A 26,474-nucleotide genomic window follows, 5' to 3' on the forward strand; every position below is an offset into this window, starting at 1 on the left:
ACAGCTGACCGAAGGTGAACCGACCCTTTAGCTTTGGTCATATCGATGCATACCACTTGAAGAGGGAACACTGTGGCAGTGATCATCTCCCACCACCATCAAGCCTTCACAACTTTACGGGTCAACTAGGAGTGACAGGAAAGTCACATTTCAGGTGGTCCGGTCAAGATCACCAGGCCAGAGTCAGGGTTCACGGACAGTCACAGTAGATCAGGTACAAAGAGACAATGTTTTTTGAAGTTTAGAACTACACAGTGAGGTGAGACAGTAGTCTGGGTTTATCCATTGCACTAGCATCTTAAAATAACATACTAACAATGAGTCGTTCAGTTGAATTCGATTCCATTTATGAACAACAGTAGTGCATGGTTCACTCTGATCAGACTATTTTAAACAGTATACTAGACTACAGAAAGTTAAATTTAGAAACACCAAGCAATGAGACAAAAAATCTTAATTCTATAGTTCTAGTATAATTTCCTTCTAACCTTTACTGAAACATTTCTACTCTGTATTCACCCGAGGGTATTAAAGCTCATTCCTGACTTTTGAAACAGTATTTTGTCAAGATAATCTTAACTAAAAGGTACACTTACTCGTGTTTTCAGGGGCTTTCAACCACATCTTTTTGGCTCAGTTTCCGTAGGGTTGGTTTAGATGTCATCATGTGACCAACAGTAACATACAGCACTTTGATCACATGATAGGTGGCTGCATATACTGTAGCTGGAGAAGGTAACATCTCTAGTCTCTAGTCTCTGATGTGAATGTCCTCCTTGATCTTTCTCCAGACAACCACTGACTGACCCTGACTGAGAAGCGAACTGGGAAGAGGTCAAAGTCAAGGAGTCAGTGGACGCCTGGAGAAAGACTGAGGACATCCAAGGCGACACAAAGGCCTGCCAGAGTGAGGAAAAGGTTTACAGCGTGCCATGCTGCCATGCTTGGTTGCTCTGTGTACGCTGGAGCAAATGCAAAAAGTGCAATGATTCAACTAAATGCGAGTTGACTCGAGGTCTTTTCGACGGATGATTGGAATCATCCACGTTTAGGGGGCAGCCCTACAGACAACCACTCACTTATCACCTAACCTAAGCTATGTGAGGACACCTTAACCAACAACTAGATGTTCATCTAGACTGAAATGTGGTGAAAAGCTCCTCAAAACTAGTGGGTGGACCTTGACTTGAGAATATTTTGTCAATCCATATCACTCATGTATTGCCATTCAGCTACATACAGTCACACTATAAACAAACCTGTGTCTCTGCATAACTGCAGTAGAGCAAAGTAATGGGCGAGTTAATGGACAATTCAGGTTATGATGTTTGAATTTAACTTTACTGATTCAAAACCAGGTTAGTGGGTTTAACTGGAAGAACCCACAACCTTCTACAATAAGGCTGATAGAACTGATGGCCAGATGTTTCCCTCCTAGATGTATTGACTGTCAGGGACTCTCTTACAGTTAAAACTAACTACAGAGAGGAAGAACCTACCGACACTGCTTCCGTATTTGTCCTACAAAAAGTGTCGTGTTGAAATTCAGCGGAACGAAAAACTTCCAACAGGAGAACTCACAAAAACTGTCCTCGTCTTCTGTCTCACTGCGTCCTCAGCGGAGCATATGGCTGTTCTCAGTGATCACTGGGTCACTCGTCACTCTCTTTGGGTGACATCCGCAAATAATCCCTGCAACGTAAACTGGGTACATTTCATAAATATACTTCTTGAAAACACAGTAAAACATTCCATGTTTCTTAATGAGGGCTGCAACTAAGTAATGATAGAAAATGTACAATTTAAATGGTAAATGTAACAAAACCCCATCTTCTATTTTGGCCTGTCATTCCAAACCATAAGAGTCACCATCAACTGAAAACAAGTGTTCTCATTAAAACTGATCATTTTATGTTTAGCTTGAAACGATTTCATCCAGAAGAAAAGGGAGTAGAGGGCAGTGATGGTCTTAACTGAGCAGCACACCCCAAAATGAATATCGGATTGTCAACTCAAAGCATACGGGACATATATGGAGACAAACTGCAGTAATAAAGCAACCAATTCACAAGATAAGAGACATTTTGGCTTTGTGGAGATAACATTCACCTAACTCCATTTAGTTGTTTTTTTTCTCTTCCCCTAACAATTAGCTGGAACCAGTTTTGGCCCCGCCCCTCCTCACTTTCTTACTATTCTGTAGGCTTCCAGCTGTTCTAATGTAAAGTTTAAAAAAAAAAAAAAAAAAAAAAAAAAGGCTAGTTCGCAGCACAGAAGGCTGAGGGACACACTGGCAGCAGCGGGAAACTAAGAAAAGACACGCTGGATGAACGTATAGTCAGAAAACTTCTGTGACTTAAAATTCTATTTTTTCAGCTTTTCTATTTCTGAGTCATTTAACAGACACAAAAATAAATAAATAGCATGGTCAATGGGCATGAAGTGAAATCTATTTATTCACTGTTCTCTTTGGGATCATCTTCAGTTTGACTGTCACTTAGGTTGGCCTCTTCCCTTTGGCCTCTCTGGGTTGAACTTCCAATTGAGTCCAAAGTTGAATAAACTTCTTTTCTGACCTTCTCCTGACTCTCCTCCTGTACTGGCTCTCCATTAGCCTCCATCTCCATACCATACACATCCTTCTCCCCATTGAGGAGGTGACTGTGCTCCTCCCGGCCTTCTTCAACCTCCTCAAGCTGGCGTAGGATGATAGGAAGCTTTGCATCCGCGTCAGTATTCTCCAGCAAAGCGATATCGCTTTCCTCGTACCGAGGCAAGGGAGCGCCCTCCTCCAGCTTCTTCTCAAAATGCAGACGTTTGGCACGTCCGCTGTCCGACGCCTTCTCCAGGATCTGCTTCTCGGCCAGGCGGAGCTGGATTGCCACTCGAGCATGGAGAGATAGATCAGGTTTCTCCAGCATGGAGCAGTCCTCCTAAAAGAGACCAGGCCGTTTTTAATATTAAGAAGATGGTCATAAGAAGGTAAAAAATAACAAATTCAACTTTACACATTCACTGAGCGCTCGTCAGATCTTCAGAACACTCCCAACACCTTTTTGACTTCAGAATTGGGGTAGCTGCATCCTTCAATTTTTGTGACCTTCCGGAATCTTCAATCCAACAATCATGTGCTTGATTGTGGCCATCGAACCTTCGTATGATCCAGGTTGTTTGAACCATACTGAGCCCTTTAAACCTTAAACCTAACTCAAAATCCAGCCAACTGACCTGTGAGGTGGTCTTGTAGGTCTTGAGCAGCAGAGCAGCTCTGGTCTCAAGGAAAGTCCACAACTTGATCTCATTCTCCCAGCTGACCGGGAACTCGCTGTTGCCCAGAGTAAAGATCTTATTGACTGCGCGATCTCCGAGCAGGTAGTCCTTCAGTTCCTCTGAAATCAAAACAAATTAAATAAACACACACCTGCAAGTCGTAAGAGAAGTGTACTGAAGGCGACTTTGAGGTTATTGGTTCGTAAAACTTGGACCTACAGAAAGGCAGCTGGTTACTTCTTCGCATATTAAAAAAAAAAAAAAACATTTTAGAGGCAGGCTTTGCTGTCAGAGTAGAGGTCTTCATGGCTCCAAGGTTTTGGAGCTTATCACAAACAGACCAATGAAAAATTCACCTTTACAGACCCGATCTGAAATGGTCCTGATGACACTCAGAATCGGTCTGAAATAAGACCTGATCCAATTCTGAACAGATCCAATAAGAGAGACAACACCAACATTGGCAGAAGATGATACTTCCAATGAATTGTAAGCTAGAAACTAAGGGTTTGGTTTAACAGTTAAACTACAAAGACAAGGCCTTTGTGATGCTTCTAGTAATACAGCATGTATAAAATAGTGTTGGCAAGGCAACTTTTACACTTTTCAAAAGAGATATTAGCTACTAGTTCCTCTTCCATAAGATTTCCATAAGTAATGCGACACGTCTGAGTATCGTCTCTAGGACAAGGATCGGATGGCTGGTTCCATTTACTGCTTGAGCTAAAGCAACAATCCTATAATGGCTCAAATGAAACATGTAGCTGCTTTTTGTTTAATGTGCTCTCTGTAGAGTAACTACAGGGAACTTTTAACTGGTTATGAAACAGTCTCAATTTATTACCGACGCCTCTATATGACCTACATAAGTAAGCGAGACATCAGAGACGATCGGCTATTTCTATAGTCTTAAAGCCTGTCCCCCGGTCTGATTTCCCACATCGGACTAAACCATTTACAGCACGCAGAGGAGCCAATGTTTACATTGTCACAGATTGTTTTTGAGATAATTTTTGAAAAAGTTGTGGCTGAACTAGGGCAGGATCAGCAAAGACAAAAGGAAAAAGAAGCTAGAAGGAAATGGGAGTTAAACTCGGTTGGTTCTTCAACAGATGGAGAGAATAAATGTAAACTTGGCTTCGTTACATGTGAAGGTGAAAGAGGCGAACGACAGCTCCCTGCTTGTGTGTGTACATTATTCCATCATGTCACATCTGTTAAGAAATGTCAACACACAAGCAAGCAAAAGATGATATCTCTTCCCCCCCCCCATGCACACACCCACACACACATCCAAAGATGAGCCGGTTTAAAAATTAACATGCAGCAAAAAATGTGAATAATATATCAAGCGGGTCCTGAAGATGAGCCCCGTGACAGAGGAGGATGTGGCCTTGTGTGGTTGGGATTTATGACGCCGGTGCCATTCTGCATACATGCCGATGAATATTGTAAATCCCCTGGTGGATTGCTCCCTCCACACATCTGGTGGCCTGCCTTGATCAATTAACAAGCACAGGAATGGACAGGCCTTGCTCTTTCCCTCTCTCCCTCCCTTCTACCTCCACCGTCGCGCCACCTCTTCTCCTCTGCTGATGTGCGGAGGAAGCAGTCGCTCGACAACAGTCTCCGAGGACCATCGGAAACTGAGGCGTGTTTTGTTTTAGAGTGGGCTGCCATGTTTGTGGCTTTGAGTGTGTGTGTGTGTGTGCGTGTGTGTGTGCATCTGTCAGTGTCTTACCCTCTGTCATGCAGAAGACTCTGAGGAAGGCTAGGAGCTGGGCTGAAATGGGGGGTTCATTACAGTGCAGAGCAAAGATACAGGACCTGAAAACAAAACATACAAACCAACATTTTAACAAGAAATCAATATATACATCCAAGAATCAAAAAGACAATATGTGACTTGTTTACATATAACACATGTAGGATATGTTATAAGAGACCACTCCTCTAGCACAATAAGCAGAATGTTATAAATATTCGGAACCGACAGCAGCAAAACAACTGCAGCGAGAACTTAACGGATCAGCTGGAGTCAGGGCGGGGTTAGCCTAGCTTAGCTTAAAGACTGGGCACAGTAGGAAACAGAGAGCTTGGCTCAGCAGTGATGCAGAGTGCAGCTTCCAATAGTCCTGGTGTCATATTGACGTTGCCATGTTTGGTACCTAACTAGTTCTGACCTGAAAGTACTTTTTCATAAGAAGGACATAGAAGACTGAGGAATATCGAGCGTGACCGGAGGGTAAAGCTGAGGGAATGGAAGGACTCCTACAGGGGCTGGAGGCCGACCTCCAGCAGAACACCACAAGGGATGTGTAGACTGGAACAAGGGTTCAAGGTAAGAGACAGACAGCCAGTGGGGAAGACTTTGGAAGGAAGAGGTCAACTTCACAACCCCTGTGTATTCTGGGAAAGTACGTTGATGTTGTACATGGGAGTCTACATCGACAACAGACTGAACTGGAAGACCAATACTGAGGCTGTATATAGGAAGGAGATGAGCAGACTGAGATCCTTTAACATTGGAGCCGGTGACGACAACAGACTTAATAAACTGATTAAGAAATCTGGCTCTGTAAGTCGGTCCAAACCAGACACCTTAGAGGTTGTGGTGGAGAGGAGGACACTGAACAAACGGTCATCCATTATTGATAATCATGACAACCACCAAGTGGAAAGAGAGCGGAGCTCTTTCTCTAACAGACTTGATTCAGCTGTGCTGTGACAAGGACTGATACAGGACATCTTTCCTGTCCAAAGCAAAACCCTCTACCGCTCACTTCTGTCTGACAGAGAACTCACAGCTTTAGAGTTTCTTTCTCGACCCTCTTTAGCTCAAGTAACCTTGCACATGAGACAAATGCACATCTTTATACTCTCACTCTACCTCATTTAATTCCTCTTAAAAACTGAAACTAATTTGAACACTTATGTCAATTTATATGGTATGTTATCCTACATTTATATTTCTACTTTAGTTGTAGTTTATTATTTATATATCTATGCTGTATTCTAATATAGTCTTTATATTGTGTATTCTATATAGATACATATCTCTAGTGTTGATATAGTATGTACTGTATAGTACAGTATAGTACAGTACATTTATCTATTTATCTAATACCTGTGTTTATCCACTGATTCAGGCAATCCGAGTGCTGGACGGAATAATAAGCTTTTTTTGAAATATTTAAACTAACAAGACAACATACCTCATGTTCATTGGAGGTGTTGGCATGCCTACTTTTTCACTTTTAACAGATCAGCTGTTTACCCCCGCGTACGCTCTTTATGCTTAACTAAGCTAAATCTCAGCATGAGATTGAAATCGTCATCCTCAAGAAAAGAATATAAATTTTTGTATTTCTCAAAATGGTGAACCGTTTCTTTACATTATCATTGTTTGAAATGACAAGGATGCAAAAAACAAATACTATACAACAACAACTGTATTGTTCAAGATATTCCCTCAGACAAAACCATCATTTTGAGTTTGTGTAGTTGGTTTGTCCCTTACTTTGGGGTACAGGGAACTTTAAAAAAAAAAGAGCAAATTACAAATTGGAAAATAAATAGTCAAATAGGCTTACTAAATTACTCTTCTCAAACAGAAATGAAGTAGGAGTAGAAGAGTGATTTCCACGTAGTGAAAAGAGTCGGACGACTGCAGCCGTTCAACATCTCAGCGAAGCCCGACACTGACTCGGTTGCCATTTCCTTTGAAAATGATCTATGAGCATATCTGTCAGTTTAATAGAGCATCGCGGCAACAACAGGGATTGTTTCATTTAATTTCCACTGTTAAGATTTAGACTGTCATCAATAAGAGATTAAAAGGCGTCTGATTAAAATTGCAGGGAAGAGAATGCTGCATACAATTAAGGGGCTAATGATAAAATGATTAAGCTTCTTGGTGATTAAAGTGTTGGGGCGGATGACAAATTCATACTTGGTGGTGTGGGGAGGAAAAAAAAGAGAAAAGAAATCTGCTGCAACATTTATATTATGCGTTTCAATTACGCCAAAAGGGGGGGGCCTACTGTTGATCTACTGTTGGAAGACAGAAGTGCTCCCCGGCTATGTGAAGGGTGCATGGAGTTAGTCATGACCCTGAAGCTCTCCTTGACCTATATTAACAGCTGAGTTTGCAGATTAATTCACTTCTGAGAGCAGACACTGTTAGCAAGAAAAGAGGAGGACAGTTTGTCGTGGACCCCCTTGTGAGAAGAAGAGTTGGACATACGCTGGGATGCCGGCTCGTGCCAGCACTTCGGCCTTCATGGCGTACAGGCGCTCGCTCTTGCTGACGCCCAGCTTGATCTTCACTCTGTCGTGGGCGTTGTCTTGGAAGAAGAAGCCGTTGTGGATGACGAACTCGGCGTTGGATCGTGTGCCGTAGAAGATGTAAATCTACAGGAAGAATAAATCCTCAGCATCAACAACATCATCATCACCTGTCCTGATGGCAGTTTCTTTTTAAGAGCTATTAATACACAGCATATGAAATGCATCACTTCAGGACAATTATCAAACTACACAGCTCTCTCTGGAAACAGATGCAGTATGAAAAGACACACCGAGGTGGAAATATGTTCAGTGCATGTCTGAATGGTTTTTTGTCCGTGTTAATGACACATCGTAAGGCTCCTTGTCAAAATATGTGAAGTAAAAAAAGAAAAGACAGAAAGTGATATTACATTTTGTCACTCCTATTTTGGGGTCGAGAGAGAGAATGCGAGTGTGACGGTGAGTATGACATAAACAATGTTATCGCTGTGAATGTTGTCGTGCAGTATATGTGTTTGGGCTGTTTATCTATGAATAAATGCTGCAACTCCTCAAAATCCAAGCCAAGGTCTTGCGTTTGCTGATTAAAGTGAAGGCGACCCAGGCTCTCTTAAGGTTGACGGACCTTTAAACAACACTAAAATGATCATTTTCACCTCCGTCTCTCCTTCTTTTACTTTGCTGCCAACATCAACAGCAGTTGAGACAATAAAGACCCAAGTATGAGTAGTAACAGTATCACGACCTGCTCGTTCTCCTTGTAGTCCTGCAGTGCCACACATTCACAGCGATCATCCTCCAGGTTGTAGCCGGTGGTGATCTGCAGGTCAGCAACAACTTTTACAACGCTTAATAAATACGCTTTGATGTGAATCAAAACAACAACAATAGTGTATGCAAGTACATGCGAGTGTGTGGTAAAGACTTTACCAGTCCATTTGTGTGGTTACACATGTCCCAGAGGGGGATCAGGGCCAGAATGATCCGGCCGCCGTCCTCGGTTGGGATCTGGTTCTGGCGGGTCATCACGGAGGACACTGCCCACCTGTCACATATACAATCAACCAATCCCTGCTCGTTACATTTACCCCACTGACTTCCCAACCCGTCTCACAGAAATATGTGAACTGACCTTGACCTGTTAACATGGTGGTGCATCATGTGGTGGTGGCATTTAACGTGATAAAATGACGAGTTGGCACCTCTGAAACAACGCAAAACGGGATAGGACGTACTCAGGACTTTTGACCACGAGACCTTTGTTTGTCTCCCAAAGTGTTGTTAAGTTATTGTGAAGTTACGTTTGTGACGCGTTTGTGATATTGATGACAATAGCGGTCTGCAAAGAGCTCAAATGATATTAATAGACATTACCCACAGCCCGTCCACCCTGCTGCCTTCTGGGAAGAGACGCAGAAGTATCACCTGACGTACCAACATATAATATACATTTGGGTTTGTTTTTTTCAAATGAGACTACAAACTGCATTTCGTTGAGCAGCCCTATTGTACTCGGACAATAAATAACCTAGTAACCTTAAACTTAACTATGTGGTTCTGTTGCCTAAATCGAACGTTGAATTGTTTCCGTGGTGCCAAGATGTAATTCTAACAGATTAGGTGCCACCACCACGTAATTCACTGTTAACAGGTCGTGGTCATTTCACGGATTTATGTGAGATCACGTTGGACAATCTGGACAATAGCAGGTCTTGCTTCATTAAGGAGCAGGAAGTTCATCGACTCTAACATTGGTATTGCCAAACAGAGAGAAGCCTTGCATCAGATGAAGAGAGAAGGAAGGAAAGGGGGGGGGGGTGAGAAGTAGAGTGGAGAGCGAACCGAGCAGAAAAGGAGGAAAAGAAGAGGAAGGAAGATGGAGAGAGAAGATAGTGGAGGGAAGAGATTTAAGAAATAATTCATCACCAGCCCACTTTCACTCCTCTTTTCCAATGCAAGAGTTTAGCTTTATGGAGAATTTCTATTACTGCTGGGGTGATATTTTTGGCCATTATCTCCATCAGTTATGGTAACATTGCACTCTGCTGACAAGCTGTTAATAAGCCAACAGTTTCGGCAGATTATCTAAACCACAATTCTGAATTCAATCGCACAATCTAAACTTTGATCACCGTACATAAATTATCATTTTAAGGAACACAAAAGGTGAAAATGGTGCTGCAAATGCATATTACACCTGCCAGTGTACTGCGTGCACACACTAGTCAGTCATTTAGAATTCATCCCCAATGAAGACAAGTATATAAACTCATTTTGCATTTTATAATCTCAGAAGGAAAACGTACGCCGTCTTTGCAAGACGAAGGAAAAGTATTGAGGGAATGCTACAAACCACGTTGAACCAATAAGCCAGAATCTAAATGCTGAAGGAGGTTTAGAACATCTGTTTGCTTTCGGTTTCTTTTAAGAATAAGTTCTACTAAACTGTTGGTTTCAAGCAGTATTTAGATAAACTGCTTGATCATCTGACTTTTAGTTTTTGTCATTGAGTGCAATAATATTATTACCAAAAGGAATGATGACCGTTTAACCCTAATATCCTACCTAAGTTATGATAAAGCAGAACTATTCTTAGGAACATATTCTTAGAGGAAGGACACACAAACATGTTAAAGGTGATATTGCAATCTAAAAACAGACACACACACGCACACACTGACCTGTAGTCATCGAATGTGAAGCTGTCCTTCAGGGGCAGTTTGCTGGCGGCGGGATGAGTCTGGAGATGGAGGGAAGAAGGTGGAGGAGAGGGAAAAGGGAGAGAGAAGGAAAAAATACAAATCAGAATGAGGAATATCATTATGCAGGTAGGCTGGAGGGGGGCTGCCTGACAAGGACGCCTAACAAGGACTGGGAGTAGGGGGCCACCCCTGGGTTCCGCATGTATATGTGTATGTGGTTTGTTAGTGCAGTGTGACACTCGCCCCCTCACATACATCACTGTCAACTTAATTTGTTGTGGCCAGCAGCCGTCATAAATCTGCCTCATCAATTTGGGCCTGAAAGTGTGTGTGTGTGTGTGTGTGTGTGTGTGTGTGTGTGTGTGTGCAACCGGTTTCTCCATTTAAAGCCACAGCCACCACCTACAGCCATTAGCAAACAGTCCTAAGCTTAAGCGGGGGGGGGGGGGGGGGGCTTAGAGGGAGGACATGGATAGCCTAGACAACACCTCTAAAGCTTACTTATTAACACAATATGTCTTGTTTATTTGATCTGTACAAGACAACGTGAAATACATCATTTGTGATTTCAGGGTAATAACATGCCGGAACTATTTGCTGCCGAAATCATCCGCCCAGCACTTCTGTGCCCGTAGGTCCTGGTTTACATGACCTCCGGGGTATGAGAGCTGGACCAGCTCTGTGCTGGGCCCTCACTCTCCTCTAGTAACCGGGGTAGAGGACATCATCAGTACGCCAGGGGTCTGTGGCTATCTCAAAACGGATAAGCTAAATATTTCATTCTGTTTAAGTTATGTTTTACATAGCGTCCCAATTTATTGATTTATTTTAGATAAAATCTGAGTTGTTAAAGTTCCAGACTTTAATAATCCTGCTCAAGGTGGAAAATCACTTATTTCAAGAACTCCAGACAGACAAAATAACTCCCCACCAATTTACAAAACAAAGTCATATAGAAATAAAAGGTAAAATACACCAATAATAAAAAATGTAATTGTAGATCTGAAATGCAGATAATGCTTTGTTGTTGTTTTTTTACTTAAATGGTTACAAAAAGCCCCCCTGCTTCCCAGAGGGCAATGTGCTTAAATGCAAGAGGCACATCTCTTTGTTTAGGGGAATGTCAGCAGTGGTTGTGCCTGTCTCTATACATCAGCATATATCAGTCTGTGTGGCTGATCATACCTCCAACACACAGCACAGACAGGAGGGGGGGGGGGGGGAGAAAAAGAGAGCGAGAGGGGTTTTTGAGGAAGGTACATTCAGGTCAATTCAATTCAAAGCCAATGTGACAAGCTAATTTTCCAGCCCGGTCATCTGAGGAGGAGGAGGAGGAAGGGGAGGCAGAGTAAGGGGCTACACGAGAAGATGAGTGTGTGTGTGTGTGTGTGTGTGTGTGTGTGTGTGTGTGTGTGTGTTAAGAAAGGAGACTTATCAGAGATGAGGATACAGGACACACACCTCCATGCTCAGTGTGTGTGTGTGTAAGTCTGTGTGGTTGTCAGGATCAGTATTAAATACAGCACTGAAACCGAACAGTTTAACACAAAATAACAACATTGACCGGCACATATTATTTTTTCTATATTTAAAATGGGGTTGATTGTGTTTCACTGTCTAGCTGTGCATTGGTATGCTCAGCCCCCCCTCGCTGTCTCAGTGGACCGGTCTGTGAATAGCCCCTCCTATCCGTGCACACTCCAAATCAAAACATGCTCATGCACGGGAGGAGGGACTTTTGTTGGCTCATCTCCGCAAAGAAGACGGCTGGCCTAATTCCTGATAAGAATCAATACAGAGTTCACGAGTGGGGATTTTCATGAAAACCTCTGCAGAAATGTGTCCAAAACGGATGCATTCAAATGAACTCTGATTAGTCAGTGTTCTCAACACAACGCTGTCCGAATCTTAAATCAAGTTATTAGCAAGTAGGGGCAGGAATCACCAGAGACCCCACAATACGACATCACCATACTTAAGTCACGATGCCATCTGAGTCACGACATTTTAAGACATGCCGAGTATTGCAGTAACATATATACTCAACGATATAATGCAAGGTTTGTACTTGCAATATTAATAGTTTATATGATAAATAAATTGATGTATAAATATAATATTGCTACGCAAAATATGGCGATACTATGGATATTTTACCCTACCCCTATTAGTAAGCGTGTTACATTTATTATACTTCATATCTGTTTAGGCAAAGAGAAAAGCACAGCCCTGATTTTTATATACCTATTAATAGATTTCTTTCAATAAATACACATTGTATGAGTTATTAGAAATCCAGCTCCTTGTTGCTCAAATCCCAAAAGCCTCACTTCAAGAGAATACAATGAAGACAACGATGTATTTAAGATAACAAGTAAGAATAACTGTCTTTTCTCTTTCCTTGTGGACATTGCATCTTTAGGACATCCATACTTTATACTGGAACACAAAAAATGGCTCATATAATATGGAAAATGTAAATATGGAAGATGCCGTACATTTAGGACACACGTAGTGACTTGTATTTTTCAGTCTATGCAAATGAAGAACATAATCAAAAATCTGTTTGACAAAAATACAAAATACAAATCTCTCATGTTTTGTAAAATATTTGTTTTGGATTAGAAAGATTGCATTGCTGGTACTAGTAAATACATAAAGAATAACAAGAAGGTATGAAGTGCATATCATATTTAATCCTTATCGATGCTAGCCATGAACATTTCTACAACGGCTAGTTCAAATATAACTTTTAATCTATCAACATCATAACCTACTTAGCATCACTCTGGGGTTAGCAGCAGTCACAGGATGACATGATGTAACCACTTGGTTTCAGAAACATGCCACTTTCTACAGTCGCAGCACCTCTACTTATACCAGAACTAGACACAGTTGAAAAGTTGATATCAAAACACAGAGCGTGATGTTTCACTATGTGCAACATTCAGGTTAGATGTGAATGAAAGACACACAACGACACCATATTATACAACGGGTCCGTCTAACATCCCCGAATGAATCATTTAAAGATAATGTATTGATCGCTTGTTTTTCACTCTGGCAAAGAGGCTTTACAACATTCAAGTACAGGAAAACTCAAAGAAAAAGTGTCAGAGTCTCCATGGCCTCCAGACAATCAACATCAATCCCATGGAGCGCTTCATACCGTTGAAACAAAGAGCACCGGGTCACTAACCAAGCGCTGGGATTCTTCTTCTACCTCGCTGACATCAGGTCATTTAGAATGCAACACTGCCACCCAGTGCAGTCCACTGACATTACATCGCCAAGTCATCTTCAAAGAGGATAAGCAACACATTTATCTTCAAAAACAAAATATTCCTTTCAATGTACAGATATCATGCCTGTTATCCTGACGTGCAAATCATTCACTCCACTGCCTGTTTATTATCTAACTAACACAAACACCTGACGAATAGAATAGATTCTTTGAAAACCATTTCTTTGATATAAGAGGACCGTGGTGAGTTCTGATCAAAGCTGGGCTGTCATGTCCCCATGTTACAGCTTAGTAATAGGACATGAGCATATGTGGAGATAACTATCCCAATACCTGCTGCTTGGGCCTGCTAATCATTGTCTTTACATCTTCTATTCTATTTGTTGGCACATTACCGGACTGATGAAGTCTTTGAATGATAATTTCAAAAGTTCACCAACTGACCTATTGAAAGGGGGTACTGCTGGTCTTAATATGTAAATCTATTGTATTTATTCAACAGGGACAATGGACAGTCATTGACTGTCTCCTAATTAGTTAGATAGCTACATTTCATCAGCAGTCCCTGGACAAGATATGGCATCAAGAGTTAGGATTCAGACAGCGGTACGGAGGGTAAACATTGCACCACACAAAGCTGAAAGCACTTTTAATTCAAAACACTAAATCATGCAAGAAATGAAATACTCTACAATTACTTTGTCATACATCAAACCGTGATACGAACACGCTCCTTAGTTCACTAATGACAATAGATCAGACTACGTTAGTTGTCCGCAACGCAAGTTTCCTCAAACTAAACTACCTTTTAAATGGATTGTTCTGGCCCAGTGTCTCCCCTTCAGAGTCCTGGCATTGTTCATGCTGGGTCACTGTCACACTGTTATGACTTACTGGGACATTTGAACAGAATGTAGCCACTGTTAATGGTGTCCTATTATGACCAAAGGTCTGCTGGTAAAGACCCCCCAAAGTAACCTGTTGATGCTAATGTGACTGGTTGTGACTCAACAGCATTTAGCAAAGAGACAGTAGTGTTATGAGGTACCTCTAGTAATAAACTTTATAGAAAGATATCTGCTGCACTGAAATCACTGTTTCACTTCCTCTACAATTCCAACTGCTTTTGTTCAATTAGCGGGCTAATCAGCAGATTCATCTCTACCTTCTTATCTTCAATCCAACATTATCCTGGTTCACTAAGTTTACATCATTGTTTCATCAACTTTTCCAATCATTTGTTGAGGATATAAACAACTTTTTTAATGTATGTTGGGAATAAAACTGTTAAAATAAAGTGCAACAACAACAACAACTGAAGTTGCCATTCGTGTTTTCAGGGAGTAAAACTGCCAAATGCGATGGTGAGGATTTAGTGTTTGCCGTGGGTTCAGTGAGTGGTAGCAGGCAGCCATAGTGAGCTGTGTTGGCTTTGTAATAATGAAGCAGATACATTGTTACATCTGAGATCCTGGTGGTTTGAATTCAATGAAAAGGGAATTGACAGATCTTAATCCTTGACGTGAGGAAGATCGACAGAGTGCTACTTAACTTTGGTGGCTGTGGGATGCCTTTCAAAAACCTCCTTGTTCTCTTTGCTCGTATTGCAAACTAGTTACATTTCTAGCAGTGGAATGGCATCATCAAAACATGAATGTAGAGGACGCTATGGACGAGAAGTTTTACAGTGTACATTATACAGTGTTTCGTCCGACTCTGATTCAGCTGTATTCAGACGGAGAGGCCGCTCCAGGCTTCTAGAACCTGAGCTGCTGAGAGCAAACACTGACTGGTGGGGCCTTTCATCAAATTCATATCAAAAGAATCATTGTGCTGTAAGGAATGTCAGCGTGGGCAGTTTTTGTTGGATGATGTCGCTGATGACAACCCCGAGAGAGTGAGCCGTGTGCGCATCACTGAGGGTTTTCCTCTTCTTTGGTATAGAGGTGTGCTGGACCTTCTTCAGGATCATGGACAGAAACGGTATGAGACAACCAAGGCCAGTAGGGAGATTTTGGGGGGATTTTTTCATTGTATTTTTGCTAATTTAATGGTTAGCCTCTGAAAAAGTGAGAGCCACCAACGAGAGCTACAACGGGGGAAAAACAGCATGACGAGGCGGCATGTCTTCATACCCTACTCTGTGAATGAAGGAGTTTCTTCAACCAAACCAGAGTTGCTGATTGTTGGAACAGTGGAACGACTAAATTAAAACTTGGTTAGTTTCTATCCACATTTGAATCAAGTGTATTTTATGATGAGTTAGGAAGGCTATAACTCCTCACAACCCAAGCCAGGTTCCTGTGTCGTCCTTGCATCCTGCTGATTAAAGTGAAGAGGGTTAGCCCCAAAGTCAGCAACAACTTTGGCTCTCCTTGTGACATGGCACTACTTGCTCAGAGTACAAGGGACTTTTATCGTTTAGAATTTATAGGAAGATGTGTTTGATGTTGCATTGACGTGTAAAGTGTGGACACATATGTGGACACAGCTGGGTTCAGATCATGCGTGTCTGATCAGGAAATCTCACCCAAACAGGTGCAACAATAAAGGAGAGTCTGAGAGACTGTATGGATCGGTAACAATGGTTGTGTAGTGTCTTTTAAGTGTTATTTATTAGTATTATTTTTGCTAGAACTAGTCAAGGTGGCACCTAGTCTTAATTATCTTAGGTACTGCTATGCCATTTAACTCTTAAACCAGTAAAACCCAAGCCTCACATTGTATAATGTCCTCTCATTTATCTCAATGTAGTAACTAAGACCATCAGATCATCACTGGGGTAAAAGTACAAAATCTCTAACAACAGAAACACTGATTATACCTCAAAGCTAGACTTGTGTACAGTAATAAACCTGTTTCACCACAGATACATGTACATGTCAACAGGTGTAATTCATTATATTAATAATGGCTTCATTCTATTTAGATTCACCAGTTCCAACAAACGTTAAAGTTAGTCGTCAGCGCTGCTGGACCCCAAACACTCCTTACCAGCTGCCGAGTACAGCACTCATTATGCAGCCAGCGCTGCGCTTCTGATTGATGAGTTTATAGATAATGGTATTGCTATCCAATCCACCTTTTAATACAGGGAGGGAGGAGACCACCAAAATACATTTATTTTCAATATGTATTCAATATTATATTTCAGGAGAGTAGTTTCCACACTAGAAGAAACCGGTATCTGAGTTGCTTTAGTTACCAGGGTAACGGATGGAGGAAGTGATGTCAGCAGTGTGTTCAGAATGGAGGAATTTAGGGAGTAGTGAGCACTTTTTATCTACACTGTGAAACAGAACACAGTCAAAGCGATCTGGAACATTTTCACATGTTTTATGTGAAGAAATGCGATTTTTTTGTAATTATTTGAATATATTGTTAAATAAGTGCACAATATGGACGGGGATGTGATCCAATAGGGTTAAAAAGGCTTTTCATTTCATCTCGACTCAAGAAACACAGCCATCATTATCGTTATTAGTAACACCTGCTCTTTTTCTGCAGTGACGAGTCAAAATGTCTACTGTGAAAAAAGGTCTATGAAACATAATTACTTCCCAGATCTGGCACCAACACGCATTAAAGACAGAATGAAATGATAACTTTGGGTTTCTCTTTTAGTCTTTGCACATTTTCTGGGCTTCCATAGGAATGCTCACAAAACATTTGGCATACGTTTACTGTGCATTATGTCGTAACAGACTGAATTTACAGTATCTATACGCCTTTATGTGTCTGTGTGTTCAGTGCTTCTGCCCACCTGTACCAGTTTGTAGAAGTAAGCGTACTGGCGTGCCGTGTTCTTGTACTGGCTCAGGACGTCCTGCACTGCCTGTGTGCCCAGAAGCACCTGCACCTCTTCTTGCTGGTAGAAAAGCGGTGTGTCGTACTCCTGAGGAAGACTGCGGATGTACGGCAACCAGAATGAAGCCGGGTCGGCCCTTTCACACAGCAGGTGAAAGGCCAGCGTCACGTTGCCCATGGCCTGTAGGATCCTGTCCTGGCTGTAGAGAGGACCTGAGACACGGAGGTTACAACCGGTTACAGGACAGAAGAACGCTACCTGAGCAGACTGAAAATCTTGTCTAAGTGCTGTCATACAGGTTGAAGTTTGCAAAATCTGAGGGTGGAAAAAGTTCTATTAATTTCACAGAACACCTGTGGTGGAAGAAAGCCTCGTAGGTACTGATTTGGCAAAATACAGGTTATATGTCTAAGTTCAAACTTGCTTCAGTACGTTTCCATGTGTGGTTAGGACAGTCTTCACACTGTAATATTTATTGAAATGCTGCTGAAACAATATATATATGTAACCTAGATATCTAACAGTATTTGACAATATAGCAGAAAAGGGAGATCATGCTTTGGAGTGTGTGTGTGTGTGTGTGTGTGTGTGTGTGTGTGTGTGTGCAGTAGCTAGTTGCTACTGGAATGGCCCCCCCATTTCCTCATGGAGCTCAAATAGTTTGATACTATAAACTTATCATCTTAAATCCTTACCCAGTACAGAGTTCTGGGCCGACTCCACAGTCATGAGCATCTTCCTGGGAATCCACAGGAATAGTTCTTCTGCCTGCATAGAAACACAGACAAACACAGAAACACAATGTAACAAACTTGCCCTGCCTCTGTCGATCTGCCACAACAGGCTGCAGGAGTTCCATGCATGTCTGCGGGGGAGAAAAACTATTGACTACTAGAACTACTCCGGGTCATTCAAGATTGTCTTCCCCAGCCCCTCCTTCCCCGATCCGAAGCTCACATGGGTCCCCAGGTTGATGACACGAGCGCAAGAACAAAATTTGAACATGTTTGATTCAGTTACAAAGTTGAATAAACTCTTCTAAAATGTGAATATGGCTTCTATTAAATGAGTAACGTTACTCAAGTACCCAATTAGGAAGTCAGTATTTGTTCGACGTAACGTCATAGTGGAATTGCATTTGAACATTTTGTCAATTTGCTGGTTGTTGAGGTAGAAAACAGCCTCGTCACCTCCTCCAGTGTGACGGAGCATGACGGCGTGTACTTTGTTAATCAGAGTACCTGAATGTTGATAAAGAACTTGAAGTTGGCCTACCGTAGCAGAAGCTAAATACTTACCTGTTCAAGTCCTCTAAGCTGTCTCCATCTTTCAAATGCATCTCCAATATTTCCCCGTGTTTTACTAAGTCTTTGGTCATATAGCTTTTTAGAAAGAAGCCGAGGCTCTCTGAGGTTGGGTAGAATCCAACCTCAGCTCTGTTCATCGGTGCTTGCGTTCCAATTTGTCTCATATCTGGCAATACGAGGTGTCAACATTTCATAGGAGAACATACAGGCTTGTAGCATTGTTGTCAGGAAGACTATATTTAAACTTTGGACCCATCAGATTTTATCCAATATTCTATTTAATTTATCATAACTGCATATGCTGCAATTTAGTGCTTTTGACTGGGGTCCCCTAGACCCCAATGCATTAGTATTTTTTCAGAGCAGAAACAGAAAACTATGATATGAAGTCTTTAGGAACAAATAGTTTGACACAGTCCTGAAAAATCGGACAAAAAGTATACCTCTGGAGTCTGTGGGGAGCCCAGTTGGTCTTAAAATGTTGAGATTGATTTTATTTTGCACCAGGAGTCAATGAAGTAGTGGGGGAACCTGAAGAATAATAAGGGACAACCACAGGGTTGAGCTCACCTTGATGTCTCTGGTGGCCTGCAAGCCGTAGCCCTCGGTTCCAAAGTTGGCCACTGTGAAGCTGTCACAGGACGCCCCGCTTTCCTGAGCCCAGGACAACAAGTCTTGAAAGTGGTCTTCTCTGCTGCCGTCAAACACTATCGACATACCTTAATACACACACACACAGCAAAAAATTATTCTCACATATAAACTAGTCTCTGACTTTAAATGACATGAAATCTAATGTCGCTTATCACTAAATATTACTTATAATACTCTGTGCTTAGCTGCATGCTCGTGTACTCACCCTTTTGTTTTTTGCTAATCTTGTCCACCAGGCCTCTGATCTGGATGTACTCCTCCCACTCTTTACCAGCAGAGGGTGCCGCACTGCTGCATTCTGGGGAAGTATGCAGACCATAAACATCTCAACTTTATCACTTTAAATTAATAGTACAGCAAACTCACACCTTACCCGTGACATGTTTACCTAAATCAATAGTAAGTGCAGAAACCTGTGGATGCACTGCTTTCTACTGCCTCAAACTTTGATGCAATTCTGGTGAATGCCAACTCAGAGTAATATAAATCAGTTATACCGCCTGTCACAACTGTTTTTTCCTTGTCTCCTTTTCTGGCATCTTTCCAGCTTCACTCGTCTCTGGTGTTTCAGGTTGCAACATGAAAAGCAGACGTTCAAACTGACTTTTAAGACATTACGACGATAGACTGTATACAGGAAGTGGACATAGTCACTGTGACATCACCCATTGGTTAGTGGACTGATGTTTTGAAGCCTTGTGTTTGGCATTTTGGTCATCTCCATCTTGGTTTTTGGCTGTTGCCATCTTGGCTTTTTGCAACCACAAGTGACACGAGAAGGTACACCCGAACTATGAATAAGGCATTTTATCCGACCAAGAAGGTTACAATGAACTTTCATGAACTGAAAACACACCGTGAAAGGGTTAAAGTTGGAAGACAAAAACACAGACAACTCCCAGACCGGACAATAGTTCTGTCAATGAATATTCTAAATCTGAATGTGTATTCGACTAGTATAATAAAAAAAGATGATATTTAAACGTGTAAATTTATATTCTATTGTAAAGAAGGAAAAAAAAAAAAAAATCACTACCGCAGCCGTCTGCTTTGGACACACTGAATGCACCGCATGACAGGAGTCAAACATCACTTTCATTCATTGAAAATTAAATGGAACGGTTTACTGGGAATCTGGAAGCGTGATGTGGACGGCGTTCTGTCATTCAATCCACACCGACTCCAAAAAGAAATGTGGGGGGGGGGGGGGGGCCTACATCAGACGTGAGTCTCTTAGAGTGGGTGTGGATTGATACATTTAATATAATGGAGGCATGATGAGTGACTGATGCTTCTGAAACGCTTTCGGTGAGGATTGGTCAAGCTGAACAAGGAATCGTTTAACAACAACCCTTAATGCACAACCTGTTCCACAGACGCTTTGCCCAGATGTTTTTGAAGCGGCTGTGTGTGAAGCGACAGGTCTCATGTGATCCGCAATTAACGATGACAGAGAACTTGAACACACAGAGAGACACCCTGTCCTAACAGCAAGCGTTACGTTAAGTCATTCAAACAAACCACTTACATATCAGCTGTGTGCTCAAGATCAGACTTGAGAAGTAACCACTTGAAAGATAGACGAGTAGTACTTTCTATCTACTGACGGTTGTACTTTTTAAACAGAATACACACGTTTCATATTGTGTAATATTTACTGGAAATGACAACATATACAATATAGTCAACAGCAAGGAGCAAACTTTGAGCTCCCTGGCAATCTCCTTCTAGCCAGCCAGCTACCTTTTGGTAGTGAAATGAGGAAATATCTGTGTGGGCACCCCACTTGCTCAATGCAGTGACCTCAGTGAAATAAATAAGGGGTCTGATGTCGGTCTGGACACTATCTTACTCAGGTACTATCTAGACTTCTCTGTAACCACTGGAATGAGTGCGTAAAGAAGCATCACAGAGGACTATGAAGGTGGACAGGGTGTAAAGAATGAAGTGAAACATACTCTGCAGCAGCTCAGAGATCAGGTTCATCATCTCCTTGGGGGAAACCACAGTGCTGGCTCCTGAGCCGGACTTCTGAATCTTCACTCGACTCTTCTTTCCCATGGTGCTGGATGGACAACTGGGCTGGGAAGACACACCATGATTACCGTTAGCTGTAGTGTTATTCCCTGAAGCAGATTTAATAATGAATCAACGGCACACAGTATTGTGGTGTAACGGATCGTTGTACGGATCACCCCTCACGGTTTACCTTAACCATCACAGTTTGAAATAAAGTTTTACTGACATCGTTATCCGCCAATGTTCAGTAAAATATGTGATCAGGACATCATTCATGCCTTTTTAGTAGCGGATCTTTGATAATGTTACATGTAAACAACCAATCCGTGTTTAAACCGACAGGAGGCGAGCTAGTAAAGTGGCTAATGGACAATGAATGAAGGTTCAGTTGAGTTATATTATGATGCGTTCAGGCTCCGTTCAGTGAAAATGAGTATTGGGTGAAGGTAAATTATAATGTTATCATGATGTGTTCACATGTGATCTCGTAAAATGTAGTGTTAGTGAGAAACTTAATAAATCCAGTTGTTTGAAGGAGTTTTCACAGCAACATAAATAGATATTAGAGATGAACAATAAGCCGTTTACACCAACTCTAATCAGATTATAATACATCATTAAAACTACTAATGACAAGATTTGTTTTTATCAATAAAAAAAAACAAATCTTTTATTTCCTTATCAATTGTGTGCCTTGATGAAGAAAACACTAAATGACTTAAACAAAGTAAAAGGATAACCTTTAGAACCTTTGATGTTTACAGACTTCAGAGGGGTTGAAATGATGTTCCGATACGAACTGCGTGTTTTAGGATCCGTTGCACCACTACTAAATATGTAACAAAAATGAATAACTCAATTGTGAATCAAACACAGGAACTACTCAATTTAGGATGCCACCCAATTCTGGAAGAACAAGGAAAACTTCAAAATTTGATAATCAGTTTAGTCTCAATCTATGGGTTGCTAGAGTTCTTGGTATGGTATACAGTGACTTACTAGTTCATATATACACACATCATATGAACAGTTTCTTTAGAAACGAAACATTTTCTACGTGACTACATGACTAAACTGAGAACAAAAGGAACAAACCATACAATGAACAAAATTAATGGAATGTTTCGGATTCAGAGGGCTACGATGTGATTATAAAACCATTATCGATTCATCAACATTTTTCATAACATGATTTAATTTCTCTGCCATTTTAAAAACACTGCATAGTTGCAATAGTTCCTAATTAAAAAACAGATGGATTTACTTCCATTATCTTTTATAAATTCAATATTAGTAACAAATAGAAGAGATGCATCAACTGGAGTTTTACATTTCCAACACTGCATAGAGAAGAAGAAAAGAAATAGAAAGTGGCCTGTAGCAGCATCCTTGTTCTGAGTCATTTGACATGAAACGCTGCCCTTATTCTCAAATAAACAATACAGACTTCTCTCACACTGTGTGTTACTTATATCGTTCCCCCTCTCCTCAGTAACAGCATGACTTCAGCTGTGGTTTGGTAGTAGAGTATTCTTCCATAAGTGAAAGCTGGGCTGTCTCAGCTGCAGAATGCTATGAAACACTGAATCACTGAAGAAAACCTCATCAGTTGAATTAAACAATTCCACAACAGATGACAACCTTGTTATCATGACACGTGAGCTATACAAACATACCTATGTGGATACCTATATGCAGAGTAAACAAATGGATACGATTAAACTCAACATTTTGGCACAAATCAGTGTCCTGGGTGAGATACAGAAGAAATGGAAGGGGGAGCGATGCTCTCCCCTCTTTGAACAGACTTTGGTCTTTGAGCTTTGGTTTTGATTGGAGGCAGAACAATCAACATCCAATTGATATGACAGGAAACTAAACAGAGCTGCCCATCATAAACTTAACACGACATAATGTGTATAAACTCAGATGTTTTCAAAGTTAGAGATTTGGTCAACTTCAAGCTTGCACAATTAATAAAGGCTCACTATACTCTCAACTGCACTGGGACAACATGGCTCTCAGCTTGTGGTGCTCAAAGTGCAAACAAACATTTGGAAAACTCAACAGTAATGTCTCTGTCCAGAAATCCTGACCTGGTTACTCAAGATAATCCACAGACCTTGCTGAGAGCACTTTCATGTCTGAAATATTTTTCGACAGACAGACACGACTTGTTATGCCCAATTTATACTCCTACATACATTACAACTGTGTGGGCTGTTGCGGGCACCTCTCGCACACACCATGCACAATACTGCAGTGGATTGCACAGAGCATGCGATGTCATTTGGATTCAAATCCTTTGTCAAGCAGTATTTGATTTATTTGATAAGCGTGATTCAATAGATCCATATTAGTTTCCACGGCTACTTCCATCACATCTTATCCGATTGGTTTTGGTCAGGCAGACGCACGTGACTCCTTATTTAAACCAGATGGGTCAGCTGTGAAACATACAAAGCATATAGGCCAGGCTACAGAAAGAAGAAGTAGTAGGCTAGCAAGGTGAGGCCGAGAATGTGCCAAGATCCCTCCGCGGCTGTTGTTCCGTCCTCCACAATGTGTCATCCAACAAGGGCAGCATTTCAGAAGCAGACTGTCTTTTGGGCCCTTCAGATTTTGTTGGTTTAGTCACTTTCCTGGTTATTTGTGCTTCTACAAGTAGGCTACAAAATTAAATGGATTCTGACAAAATATGGAATGGAATGACAGGATGTCGTTCCATACTGTAGGCACACTAGAGTTTCTCTAACCCCACCTCGGAGCCCTCGGTCTTGGGCTCATTCACACCAACAGAAGAAGGAACATGACTCTGGATTCCACTATTAGTGTCTTTTACAACATGTAGGACCTAATGATTTAAATTAGGGCTATTCAAGTGTTCGTAGTGGGAAGTTGATTTACCTACAAAATAAATCGGCTGATTTACAGTCATCTCTTTCCCAATTTAAGTTTATGGGGGAAAGTATTTTTGGGACCAATGGCATCACGTGATGGACCTGGAAGTTGTAATCCCATGGTTTGGCCACTATGTGAAATTTGCCTCAAAGCCCAGCAAATGACCGCGCCCCCTCTTCCTGGGGGCTTGGTCAGACCCTGCTGCATTAAAATTTGGTTTACTATAGTGTTTATACTTGCGCGTGGCACCATAGCGAGAGCCTCTGCAGATGGCGCGTGAGCTACAAGCACGCACAAAAGGTGTTTATGCTCAACGAGCCGTTTGTTGCATTATTCTCTGAAACGCCAGAGCATACAAACAAAATGTACTGTGAAGAAGCGAGGAGAATACAAGTGTAAAGGCCAAAAAGCATCCTACACAATGCAGAGAACCAATTGTAATCAACTGTAAACTCATATATCATATTAATAGACTACTTTATTGCCTTTAGGCAAGCCCTATAAATAACAAAAAGCCAAGTATTATATGCATTATCAAGAAACGGTTGAAAATCCTATAAACTATTTGATTTGGCTTTAAAATATTTACTCAAAGTAGATTTTTAAGACCTCCTGTTTCTTAAGCATTTTAAATGCTTTTATCAGTTACCCATTTGTGACAATTACTTTTGAAAATCACTGATCGTGCGCGCGCCTAGTTAGAAAGAAAATAAAAATTAAAAAAATCAGAGAAAATAACTAAATTTAAGTTCCTCGTTGCAGCTTTAAGATGTATTCTAGCATAGCCATCAGTGGTTTGAATTACATGAAAGGAAATCATGTGGTTATGAAGACAACCACAGATGGGTCGCAGAACCAACTTTAGTTTTATAAAACTTGTCAAATCAGTCAGACGTGTACAAGGTAGAAACTTTATGTCTTAACAATACAAGTAGCTGACAGAAGTCATGCAGACAAAACTGTGTTCCTGCCCGAGCCTTAAGGGAACAGAATTCGCTTAAATTGTGGCAACTAAACTTGCAGGGAAGGACAATGCACGAGAATAATATAGCTCTTTAAACTTGGGGATACTTCACACACCCCTCGGGTAATGTCTCAGTTAGCAGCGTGGTTTGTCATGAATACCCCTCTAATGCTAATCTCAGCTATCAGCGAACTGACCACTGAAATTAAACGGTTTAACAGCTACAACAATACGCAATACGACTGTCTAATGATATGTATTTAACACGGTAACGTTGGTGTCGGGACGTACTTTAGAACATAGCACAAGAGAGGTTTTATATTCTAGCTAAGAGTTAGAGTTACTAACCTTACTAGCTAGCAATCGGGTCGTTTGTAGTGTTTCCCACTAGGCCAGCAGCTAACTTTAGCTCACTAGCATTGGAGGATTCACGCCCATCCGAGCGGAGACTTATTAGGAGCGGGGCAGGGCGACGGTGAACAGAGCTCATTCATCTACGTTATACTGGCTGGACTCACTAAACGCCCCAATGCTAGCTGTTAGCTGCTAAACTGTCAAGTGATAACGGATCACTCTGAGTTTTGGAGCAGGCTAATCTGCTGGACATGCTGGCTAGCTAACCTTGCCTGTTAAAATACAAGTGCCTCTAAACCCAATGCACGCATTTATACATAATTACACTCAACACCAAGTCAGTCTTTACTAAACCAGACCATAAACATTTATCCAATTCAGTCATACCTTTTTTAAGTGACAGCAGCAGTTCCTCTGTTCCTGCACTGAACCCTACCTTGACTGAGCTGCGGGTGTGATTGGAGTAGTCGTGAACTACGCCCACAGAAACGGGACTGGACTCCGGCCTTCTAATAGGTTGTGTGGCAGCACGCCCGCGGAACAGCCTATTCAGTCCATGGGAGGGGCTGATGTATGCAAATCTATCTATGCCCCTCCCACCACGCCTTACAATTGGACACTTACTTTTCAAAAGATTGAAATGACCATAAATGGTAATGTTGGCCACAATGATTGGCTGATGAGGTGCCAATCATTAATGTTGCTCCACTGTGGGTCGGTGGTCTTTGTTTGGATGGAGTGGCTCCCCTCGCTTGCAGCTGGACTAGAGAATACAGCTACAACTACAGAACAACTTTTTATACATTCACGGGATTCCTTTTGTAGACATCTCACCTGTGATGATTACTGGCATTATTGTGTAAATACAACAGTGGTTAGGTTGAACACATTGTGACGCGCTTTTCAGTAGTTAATTGGTTGTATCACTTCCATTGCTGTCCAGTAACGCTAGATGTGACAG

The 26,474-nt window shown here is 41.5% G+C and overlaps 1 protein-coding gene across 3 annotated transcripts; it reads right to left on the reverse strand.

Moving 5' to 3' along the window:
• Window positions 1-330: 330 nt before the first annotated feature.
• Window positions 331-25,964, reverse strand: setd3 (SET domain containing 3, actin histidine methyltransferase). Of its 3 annotated transcripts, none has more exons than XM_076107944.1 (13): window positions 25,901-25,964; window positions 21,234-21,357; window positions 19,481-19,573; window positions 19,192-19,340; window positions 18,010-18,082; window positions 17,270-17,526; window positions 10,242-10,300; window positions 8,491-8,605; window positions 8,306-8,380; window positions 7,517-7,683; window positions 5,012-5,097; window positions 3,229-3,389; window positions 331-2,933 (listed from the first exon to the last, which is right to left on the reverse strand). In XM_076107944.1, exons 2-13 carry the CDS (start codon window positions 21,334-21,336, stop codon window positions 2,454-2,456), a joined length of 1,818 nt encoding a protein of 605 aa, XP_075964059.1. In that variant the 5' UTR covers window positions 21,337-21,357; window positions 25,901-25,964; the 3' UTR covers window positions 331-2,453. The 3 variants fall into 3 exon arrangements, with proteins under 3 accessions (XP_075964059.1, XP_075964061.1, XP_075964060.1); XM_076107946.1 differs by having other exon boundaries at window positions 21,234-21,352; window positions 25,901-25,919; XM_076107945.1 differs by lacking the exon at window positions 25,901-25,964 and adding an exon at window positions 25,508-25,561.
• Between the last annotated feature and the right edge of the window lie 510 nt (window positions 25,965-26,474).

The sequence above is a fragment of the Anarhichas minor genome, unplaced genomic scaffold, assembly GCF_050575085.1.
Source record: "Anarhichas minor isolate MPS153535 unplaced genomic scaffold, ASM5057508v1 ptg000040l, whole genome shotgun sequence".
NCBI lineage: Eukaryota > Metazoa > Chordata > Actinopteri > Perciformes > Anarhichadidae > Anarhichas > Anarhichas minor.

What these genes read in the sequence shown, in the direction of transcription:
- setd3 (XM_076107944.1), bottom strand. Translation starts at nt 21,336, where the DNA reads ATGGGAAAGAAGAGTCGAGTGAAGATTCAGAAGTCCGGCTCAGGAGCC. An exon ending in GATTAGCAAAAAACAAAAGG is followed by an intron (nt 19,341 to 19,480) that starts GTGAGTACACGA and finishes GTGTGTATTAAG; the next exon opens with GTATGTCGATAGTGTTTGAC. An exon ending in GTAACCACACAAATGGACTG is followed by an intron (nt 8,381 to 8,490) that starts GTAAAGTCTTTA and finishes GCTGACCTGCAG; the next exon opens with ATCACCACCGGCTACAACCT.